This window comes from Tasmannia lanceolata, unplaced genomic scaffold (assembly GCF_043159265.1).
Source record: "Tasmannia lanceolata isolate RefF3 unplaced genomic scaffold, GAP_Taslan_0.1 ptg000013l, whole genome shotgun sequence".
NCBI lineage: Eukaryota > Viridiplantae > Streptophyta > Magnoliopsida > Canellales > Winteraceae > Tasmannia > Tasmannia lanceolata.
The window spans coordinates 48,034,998-48,044,845 of record NW_027518690.1 but is presented as its reverse complement, the minus strand read 5'-3'; the positions used below and the strand labels follow the sequence as shown (position 1 = coordinate 48,044,845).

General features: G+C 39.8%; 1 protein-coding gene across 1 annotated transcript; it reads right to left on the bottom strand.

The window, feature by feature from the left end:
- Positions 1–8,241: 8,241 nt before the first annotated feature.
- On the bottom strand, positions 8,242–9,848 carry LOC143889285 (senescence-specific cysteine protease SAG39-like). Its single transcript, XM_077393463.1, has 2 exons — positions 9,413–9,848; positions 8,242–9,001 (listed from the first exon to the last, which is right to left on the bottom strand). The coding sequence occupies exons 1-2, from the start codon at positions 9,840–9,842 to the stop codon at positions 8,409–8,411; spliced, it is 1,023 nt and encodes a 340-aa protein (XP_077249578.1). The 5' UTR covers positions 9,843–9,848; the 3' UTR covers positions 8,242–8,408.

The following is a 9,848-nucleotide window of genomic DNA, read 5'->3' as shown; positions in this document are numbered from 1 at the left end:
TGAAATTGTAGATGATATGATGTGATAATGTAAGGTGGTCTGAGTTTATATAGAGGGAGAGATTAGATTGGAAGGGATTCATTGCTCTTAGTATAGTTTATTGTTATTGTGGTGGTGAGATTGACATGCTACGTGCCTGGGCAAGTGATCTGATTTGGATAGGGGGAGTGACAACTTTTTGTATAGATAATCAACCACCCAATTTGGTTTCATGTTATTACTTCTGTCACATAGTCCAGAAGGCCCAGCCTTCTTATTTATGAGGTTCTACAGAGGTTCCCATTATTGTAATTTTTTAACGTAACGGTCCTTTATGGAGACGTTGTTCAATTTAATTTAAGGCTGCGTAAGGAGAACGACAGAGGAGATAAGGAAATGTCTTAACATGGGAGTCATGTGGTTACCTTTTGTTTCCCTTGTTAAGTATAGACGGAAATAATTCAGTGAGCCCAATCATGGATGGGCCATGGGCCATACTGATCTGGTAATTCTAACCGGCCGTCAGATCAGAAGATTTTGAGGTGGTTGCAAATTGGTAGTTGAGAGAAAAAAAAAAGGCACCAACCATATTGTTGTGATATGTACATCCATGCGTAAAAACAAATGGAGTTTGTATTTAAGATTTGAAAGAGGTGCACACTTATTCTCTTGCAACATGGGTTTTCTTAAAAAATGAGAAAAAGAAGTGAAAGAGAGGGTGGAGAAGAACACTAGTGTTGTTCAGATTTTCTCTAGTGTAGAGAAGAGGAGATACGAGAAAAAGGGTGAGAGTATTTTCTCTTGGTGTTCTTTCCTTGGGTGTAGGAAGAGAAGAATGTGAGATTGTTTTTCTCTCTGTGATTTCCTTTTGTAGAGATAAAAGGGGTTTTCTTGTACAAAGAATGGGGCTTGAGATAGAAGGATGTCCATAGAATAGCAAAGAGGATTATGAGTTTACGGGATTGTGTTAATCCCACTTTTGTAATCTTGTTATCTGTTCTCTAATAGTGAAAGAATTGATCTCACCCGTGGAGGTAGGCCATTAATTGTGCCGAATCACGTAAATTTGTGTGTTCTCTGATTGGATAGATCTTGGGACATGATTTTCACACACACATATTATTATTTTTATGTGATTTGATTCTATTTGTCTTGTGGGGTGCCACTATAAGGTTTTGGCTAAAGTTTTAACTGAGCGTTTAAAGAGGGTACTTTCATCAATCATATCGGATTATCAATGCGCATTCGTTGAGAAGAGACAAATTTTAGATTGTTCCTTGATTGCGAATGAGGCCATTGACTCATATAGAAAACTTCGAAAGAAAGGCATTCTTTGTAAATTGGACATGGAGAAAGCTTATGATAGAGTGGATTGGGGATGCCTGGATTTCTCTTTAGGGAGAATGGGTTTTGGATGTCAATGGCGTTCGTGGATGAAGAGTTGTGTTTCCTCTGCTTGGTTTTCTATCCTCATCAATGGATCTCTTAAGTGATTCTTTAAGTCCTCTCGAGGACTTAGACAGGGAGATCCATTATCCCCTTTCTTATTTGTCATAGTTGCAGGAATCCTTAGTAGGTTATTGGTGATGGAGAGTGGTCTTGATCTTTTTAGAGGTTTTAGGATCGGTCTGGATGAGGTGGAGGTCTCCCATTTGCAATTTGCTGATGATACTTTATTGTTTTGTGAGCCGGAGTTTGGTCAAGTGCGAAACTTAAAAGCCATTCTGAGATGTTATGAGCTCATTTCAGGTCAAAAATCTAATTTCCACAAGTCTAAAATATTTGCCTTGAATATTTCTGGGGAGAGGGCTCAGGAGATAGCTTTGATCCTGGGGTGTCAGTCGGATTCGCTCCCTTCCCGTATTTGGGTCTTCCGTTGGGGGTGAGCAGACCGAATAAATACTTGTGAAATCCTATAATTGAGAGGATTGAGAGAAGATTGGGCTCACGGAAAAGGAATCTAGTATCTCGTGGTGGTAGGCTTGTGTTGGTGAAGGCTGTATTGTCCAACATACCTATTTGCTTCATGTCTTTATTTAAATGCCCTGTGAGTGTCTCTCTGCGAATTGAACAGATCCAGCGAAGATTCTTGTGGGGCGGGAATAAGGAAAAGAAATGGATTGCTTTGGTCAAATGGGAAGATGTTTGTGTCCCCATCAAGATGGGCAGGTTGGGCATCAGGAGAGTTAAGGAATTCAACCATGCGCTTTTGGGCAAATGGTTATGGAGATTTGGGGAGGAGCTTGATAGGTCGTGGGTTAAGGTCATTAGTAGCAAGTATGGGCGCGATAGGGGGAGATGGGAATCCATGGACTCGTTTGCGAAAAAAGGGCTGTCGGTATGGAGAGATATCTTAAAAATGACATCTCTTTTCAAGTCTAAAGTTAGATTTAGAGTCTACAGGGGTGATAAAATTTTGTTCTGGCATGATGTGTGGTGCGGGGACATGTCCTTTAAATGTAGATTCCCGAGATTATTTAGCATGGCTTCTAATAGGGAGGCCTTTGTTTGCGATTGCTTCGACCTGAATGATGGTGTCTTTGTGTGGAATCCGGGGTTTAGAAGATCTTTTTTTGAGTGGGAGGTCGAATTGGCCTCTAGCTTGCGGGTCCTTCTTGAGGGATGTTATATTAAGAGGAATGGAGAGGATAAAAGGCTTTGGACTGAGGAACCTTCTGGGTCTTTCTCGATCAAATCTTTCTATAAGAGTTTATTGCCCATTTCTAACCCTTCATATTCGGCAAAGGTATGGAAATTTCATTGCCCACCTAGAGTTTGTATCTTTGGTTGGGCTGTTTGTCGTGACAAAATACAAACTATCAATTTTCTAAGAAACCGTGGTATGTGGCTTATCGATCATTGACCCCTATGCCTGCAAGATGGGGAATCTGTGGATCATTTGTTTATGCATTGTTCTTTTACTCGGCTCATTTGGCGGTTCATTTTCATGAGATTTGGTATTTGTTGGGTTTTCCCAAGGTCTATTCCGTCGTTATTGCATCAGTGGGGAGGGGTTCCTTAGAAGGAAAAAGGAAAAAATTTGTGGAACTTTTGTTTACTTGCTACGTGGTGGTCTATTTGGAAGGAGAGGAATGCTAGGATATTTGAGGTGAAAGCAAAGAACCCTCATTGAATCTACTTGAAGATTATCACCTTGGTTATATCTTGCGTGAGATGCCTTCCTTCTTTCCGGTTTGTATCGGCTTATGATCTTTGGGAAGGTTGGAGGGAGGTTTGTTTTAGTGTTGATCGTAGAGCTCTTGTCTCGCAAAGGTGGGAGTCGCCTACTCAAAATATGCTTAAGGTTAATTTTGATGGAGCGAGCTTCGGCAATCCGGGTCCGGCTGGGGTGGGAGGAGTGTGTCATAACGAAGAGGGGGGAGTAGTGTGGGCATACTATGGCTCTATAGGTGTTTGTGATACCTCTGAAGCTGAAGTGAAGGCTGCGCATTTTGGCATTTTGCATATTGATAGAAGTCTGTTGGATCAGACCATTATTGAAGGGGATTCGCTAAATGTGATTCGTTGGCTGAAAGGTGGGACGGCTCCTCCGTGGAGATTTCTTTCCATGTTTGATGAGATTGGTGATATAACTTCGGGGTCTTCTATGGATATCAACATGTCAGAAGATCGGCAAATGATAAGGCGGATGTGCTTGCCAAGTGTGGAGTATCTGGTGGTCCTATTAGGTGGTTTGACCACCTTCCTCCTTGAAGAGTGGTGTGCCGTTGATTGTATATTTCGACTCTTTTGTCTTCTCGTTTTCTATTGTAACTATGGGACTTCCATTTCGGTCTCCTGTTTTTTTTTTTTTTTCCTTTATTTATAATATTACCTTTCAAAAAATAGGAAGACAAGAAGTTGAGATTGTTTTTCTTTCTTGCGGTTTCCTTTTTTAGAGATAAAAGGGGCTTTCTTTCTTGTACAAAGAAAGGGGGTTGAGTCTTTGAGAGAGAAGTATTTCCATGGAAGAGCAAATAGGGTTACGGTTTATGGGATTGTGTTTATCCCGATTTTGTAATCTTGTTATCTTTTCTCTAATAGTAGATGATTTGATCTCACCTGTGGATTTAGGCCACTGTGCCGAATCACATAAATTCATGGGTGCTTTCTGTATTGGTGCTTTTTTGTGATTCTTGTGGTTATTTCCATTTTGCCTTGAGTGTGTTCTTTGGTCGGATGTTTCGTCAATCAAGATGTTTCCTCACACATACGTTTGTTTTATGTGATTTGCTTCTACTCTTCACATACAGAAGACAAACAGACATGGTGACATTCCTAAGTTTAATAGCGGGGATACCATTTTTCAATTAAAAATTGTACTAGTGGTGTTCCTAGAAATGGGACAGGGTGTCCCTATAAATAGTACAAGTGCCTACCTTTGATAGATATGACCTATTCATTCGAGGGGCCTTGCTTTGGATCTCCTATTAGCCCAAACATAATGCCATTTGTGCAATCCTATGGCCCAACAATGTGTATATTTTATGTTGAGGTTGAACTATTGGTTCAATGAGAAAAAGAAAACATATTATTGGATGTGAGATTCCGGCAATTGGCATGATCTTCTTGCCACAAGATATCTAAAAGCAAGACTCATCAAATGGATGGGCCATATGGTAGGACTCACTACGCAATATAGGGAGTCACCTCAATGTAGTGAAGCATTCCTCATGACCAAGATACCGACACATTTAAACATTCCTCTTTCCCCAAGGCAGCATTTAAGTTAGGCAAATTATAGGGAGATCCTTTTATTGAATACAAGAGAAAAATATTTATTTCTCATTTTGATCAATTGTTATTCTTTAATGTTTTTTTTAAAGAAAGATAGGATATAATAAGAGAAAACAGGATTTCAAATGTGCCCAGTATACAATGAATCCATGGAAGAGCCAGATTTGACAAGTTGAGAAGCTACGCTTGCCGGTTGGGGGGGGGGGGGGGGGGCGGGTTGGGTTAAAAGTAGAGGAAAATTTCTCCTCCTCTACAAAGCTCTCATCTTATACAAGAAGTTAGCCGGTCTCCATGTGACATCACTAATGTCCTTAGCATGATGGATATAGACGCTCAAGCCCAAATGAAGAGCACCAATCATGCTTCAGTTGAATCAGCTAACCAATCGGACCGGAGAAAGCAAAGATGATATCAATCTTGGAATTTTTAAAGAACTCTGAACAAGGGTGATAGAGAAAGAATTAATGTGTGATATGTTTTAAACCTTAGCTTGACCACTTGACTATCTTGGAACTTGCTACATACATTGAGCATGCCTTGCACCTTCTCCATTTAATGTTCCAACATGAGAACTTTGCTACATTGACTCAACTACATTGGGATCTTGCTATATTACTTGGTTACATTGGAACTTACTACATTGACTTTGATATGTTTGAAATCTGCTCTTTTAGGAGTGAATGTTCTTGGGACTTAAGTTTCTTCTTTTGTTTTGGAATTGTACAAGTCATTTACTTTATTTATAATTACATTTGCTAGTGTGTTAGTAGTACCTTAGGAAAGCTAAGTATAGTTAAGAAATGTTATTCTTCGATTTGAATTGTAGCCTAGGTTTTGGGCATTGTATCTTCTTTTAAAGGAATTAAAGTGAAATTTAAAATCTCTAAACTTTAACTAGTGTACCAACTTGGGCTTCATTCTATGTGTGTTCAACATCAAGAGAACAATTTCCTTCTATCAAATCTCATCTTCTTCCTCTATCAAGTTGGTTTCATGAGTGAATCTGCATTATATATATATATATATATATATATATATATATATATATATTTTTTTTTTAATTTTAAAATTGACATATTTCATTAATATTATGATAGCAGTTGGGGCAGTACTCTCATCCTGCAATACAAAATATTAAGGTGGACTGGACCGACATGCCAGCACCAGAGCAGAAGAGATAAACAACACAAGTACATCCGGATGTCTATACAGTGTTCAACCACCATCCAGGTCTTCCCAACATTCACTTCTTTTACCAAAGAAACCAAAACTAAAAATCCCCAAGAAGTCCAATCCCTACAAACTATTACCCAAAAAGAGTCATTTACACTTCCTTGCCATCTTTACATTATCTCCCTGCAGTCCGAAACTAATTTATAGCTCCCAGGAAACCGTCGATCGAAACCCTTTTAAACAAAGCATCCGAACTAACTCTGGCACAAAAACTATCACGCACACTCGCTCAATTCCACCGATAAAATCCCAATGTCTAATTCCAATTCCATATTTTCAGAGAAAAAATCTGAAGCGAATTACAGGTAGGGGATCTCTTCAACTGGATTCATCCGGATTGTTATCAGTTCGGATATCTTTCAAATGCAAAGGGTTTGCTTCGCCTCCCATTCTAAATGTCTCAAGTTCTTCGCGAACTCCAAAAAACCTTGGCAAAAGGAAATTTATAAACCGGTATACATATGTCCTTTATATTGTAAGTAACTGTTACAGGAAAATTTTCTTCGGCAATCATCCTATAATCCTTCTGAATCTGCATTATATATATTTACCGGCAATGTACAATCATAAGTTAGAATAAGAGAGGGCAATCTACTTAGGGGTGCAACTCGGGTAGATTTTTCAGAATTTGGCTAGAGCTTTTACCACAAAATTGGGTCAGGTTATGGTTGACTACAAAGCATTTTAGAAAACACTTCTCAAATGGGCCCCATGCTGAAAACAAAGGCAGGAGCGAAAATGATGACGATTTGGTTGTTTTCACTCTATTTTCTTGTTTGCATTTTTTGTGCGCAAGCAATAATAGCAGTCTCGACCCGGAGATGAAAGATTTGAGTTTCTACTAGCCCAATTCCCCTATTAGTAAGGCGCCATTCGACCCCTATTCGAAACTTCTTCTTCGGGTAAAGAAAAGAGTTCGTTATCAGAATCAGACTAGTATTTTCATTTCGAAAGGACCCAGGTATGCTCTCCTTTTTGTATTCTTGCACACGCGTCACAATAGATGGCATCGTGCTTTTCTCCAAACGGAATTCCCGTGTTGCTAGCAGTTATTGCCAGTTTTTCGACACTTTCTGTCAAAAAAGGTGATGGATTGGATAAACATAAACAACCATCTATTATTAGAATTACAAGAGAAAACTACTTTTAAGGCCTTCCCGCTGGGCAATTTTTACATAAAATATATAACAAGGCTCTCACATGGAAACGACATAAGTAGAAGGGATATAAGGAACGGAAAGAAGTATCATCTACTACAAAGTTGGATAAGAGGATTCCATGGCAATACCACAGAGGCCTTCCTTAGCGGCAACATCCCTTTTCATCCTTATGTATCCATTTTCACCCCACTGCCCCACGAATTCTTTACTAGCCAGTACTTGGTCCCATCACTACTTTTTCCATAACCCACAGCGGTAACACCATGGTCAAGTTGGGTACCACAATCCCCAGTGAAGACACTAGAATTGAAAGGCAGATCCACCAGCATCAATTGCAACAGAAATGGGTTGGTTTGCGACAGCCTTCAATAGAGCCTTCTCCCTATTGGCCGGCAAATCTTCATAGCCATTGATCTTTGCCGCATGGGTAGCTGCCTTCTTGGAACACCTAGACTGCTGCCTCCAACCCCTATATATAGAGATACACTAGGGTTATTGACTGGTTAAATGATTCTAGCCCATGTAGGCACATTACACCCGTTCATTATCTTATTCGGATTATATTAGAACATATATAGGGTTATACTATATACCAAGGTGCTCGGGGATTCTCTTGCAACATGGGTTTTCTTAAAATATGTGAAAAAGAAGTGAAGGCTTATGTCTTGGAAGAGATCGGGTGGAGAAGAACACACGTGTGGTTCGGATTTTCTCTTGTGCAGAGAAGTTGAGAAGGGAAAAAGCATGAGAATTTTTTGTCTTGGTGTTATTTCCTCATGTGTAGGAAGACAAGAAGTTGAGATTGTTTTTTTTTCTTGCGGTTTCCTTTTTTAGAGATAAAAGGTGCTCCGTTTTTAGAGATAAAACGGGCTTTCTTTCTTGTACAAAGAAAGGGGCTTTCTTTCTTGTACAAACCCCTTTCTTTGTACAAGAAAGAAAGCCCCTTTTATCTCTAAAAAACGAAACCGCAAGAAAGAAAAACAATCTCAACTTCTTGTCTTCCAAAAATAGTTCCTTATTCACGGAAACTTTCGTATTTTCCACTTATGAAACTTCCATTTGTGAATCTTCCTAAAAGAACCATCCTCAAAATTTGGTGCTAAATTTTGGATTGCATCATTAGATAGACATAAACAACCATATATTATTAGAATTACAAGAGAAAACTACTTTTAAGGCCTTCCCGCTGGGCAATTTTTACATAAAATATATAACAAGGCTGTCACATGGAAACGACATAAGTAGAAGGGATATAAGGAACTGAAAGAAGTATCATCTACTACAAAGAAGTATCATCTACTACGCAGTTGGATAAGAGGATTCCATGGCAATACCACAGAGGCCTTCCTTAGCGGCAACATCCCTTTGCATCCTTATGTATCCATTTTCACCCCACGCACTGCCCCACGAATTCTTTACTAGCCAGTACTTGGTCCCATCACTACTTTTTCCATAACCCACAGCGGTAACACCATGGTCGAGTTGGGTTCCACAATCCCCAGTGAAGACACCACTTGAGTAGAATTGAAAGGCAGATCCACCAGCATCAATTGCAACAGAAATGGGTTGGTTTGCCACAGCCTTCAATAGAGCCTTCTCGCTATTGGCCGGCACATCTTCATAGCCATTGATCTTTGCCGCGTGGGTAGCTGCCTTCTTGGTGTTGCAAGTCCCATCAACTCCCTTGTAAGGATAACTTGTTTCAGTTGTAAGGCCTTTGTTGTGTTGAATGAATTTGAAGGCATCGTCCATGAGACCACCTTCACATCCTTGATCCACACCGCCAGTATCACAGTCGACTACTTCCTGTTCGGATAGAGATATCAATTTACCCATCCTGAGTTGGGTAATTCCTTCCATTGCTGCAACCGCTGAGAATGCCCAACAACTTCCTATATATTTTCCACATTTCATTAGAAGTTAAAAACCACTAGATAACAAAGTGAGGTACCATTTTTGTAGCTAAGAAGTACTAGATAGAAATATCGTGTTGTGGGTTAAAGGGATTAAAGTCAGTCCGTGGAGATCCAATCTATTGGATGGGACTAGAGATCATTGTATGCATGATGCTTTCTCAATTTTTCTCGTATCTAGAAGAACCAACGATTTGGCCGATTGCCTTGCCAAATTGGGAGCTTCTAGAGCTAACTTGTATATGGGGCCATCTCTCCCCCTGAAGTGCACTTGTGATCATCTTTTATTTAATAAATTTTATCTTTCTTTTTCTTTCAAAAAAAAAAAAACACTAGATAGAAGCTATGACACTTAATAGTAGGTAGCTAACTATATATAATAAAGCTCACCGCATTGTCCTTGGTCTTTGATGGGTGTTACAGCGCCTTTCTTTCTCCAGTCCATGCTAGATGGCACTGCACTAACATTCTCATACTTGAAACTGAAAGTCCTTTCCACTGCCCTAGTTGAGGATGTCTTAAATCCATTACGAGAGGCTTTGAACTCTTCATTACTTTGGTCTGCAAATTCGTTAACACTTAGCTTGTAGGATTTGTCCCCTTCATTGTTGAAAGATTCTATGAATTCGACATTGCTCTTGAATATCTTGAAACGTTGCTCCTTCTCTGTTGCGTCTTTGTACGAGCGACCGTAATGTGCCATCCATTGCTCATGCTTCTCGGACATGGACGCCTCAGGGAGCGTGCGGGACATGGCTTGAGAAGCCCAAATTCCTAGAACAAAGAAGGCCACCAAGTAGCATTGGTGAGTTGAAGCCATGGAGTA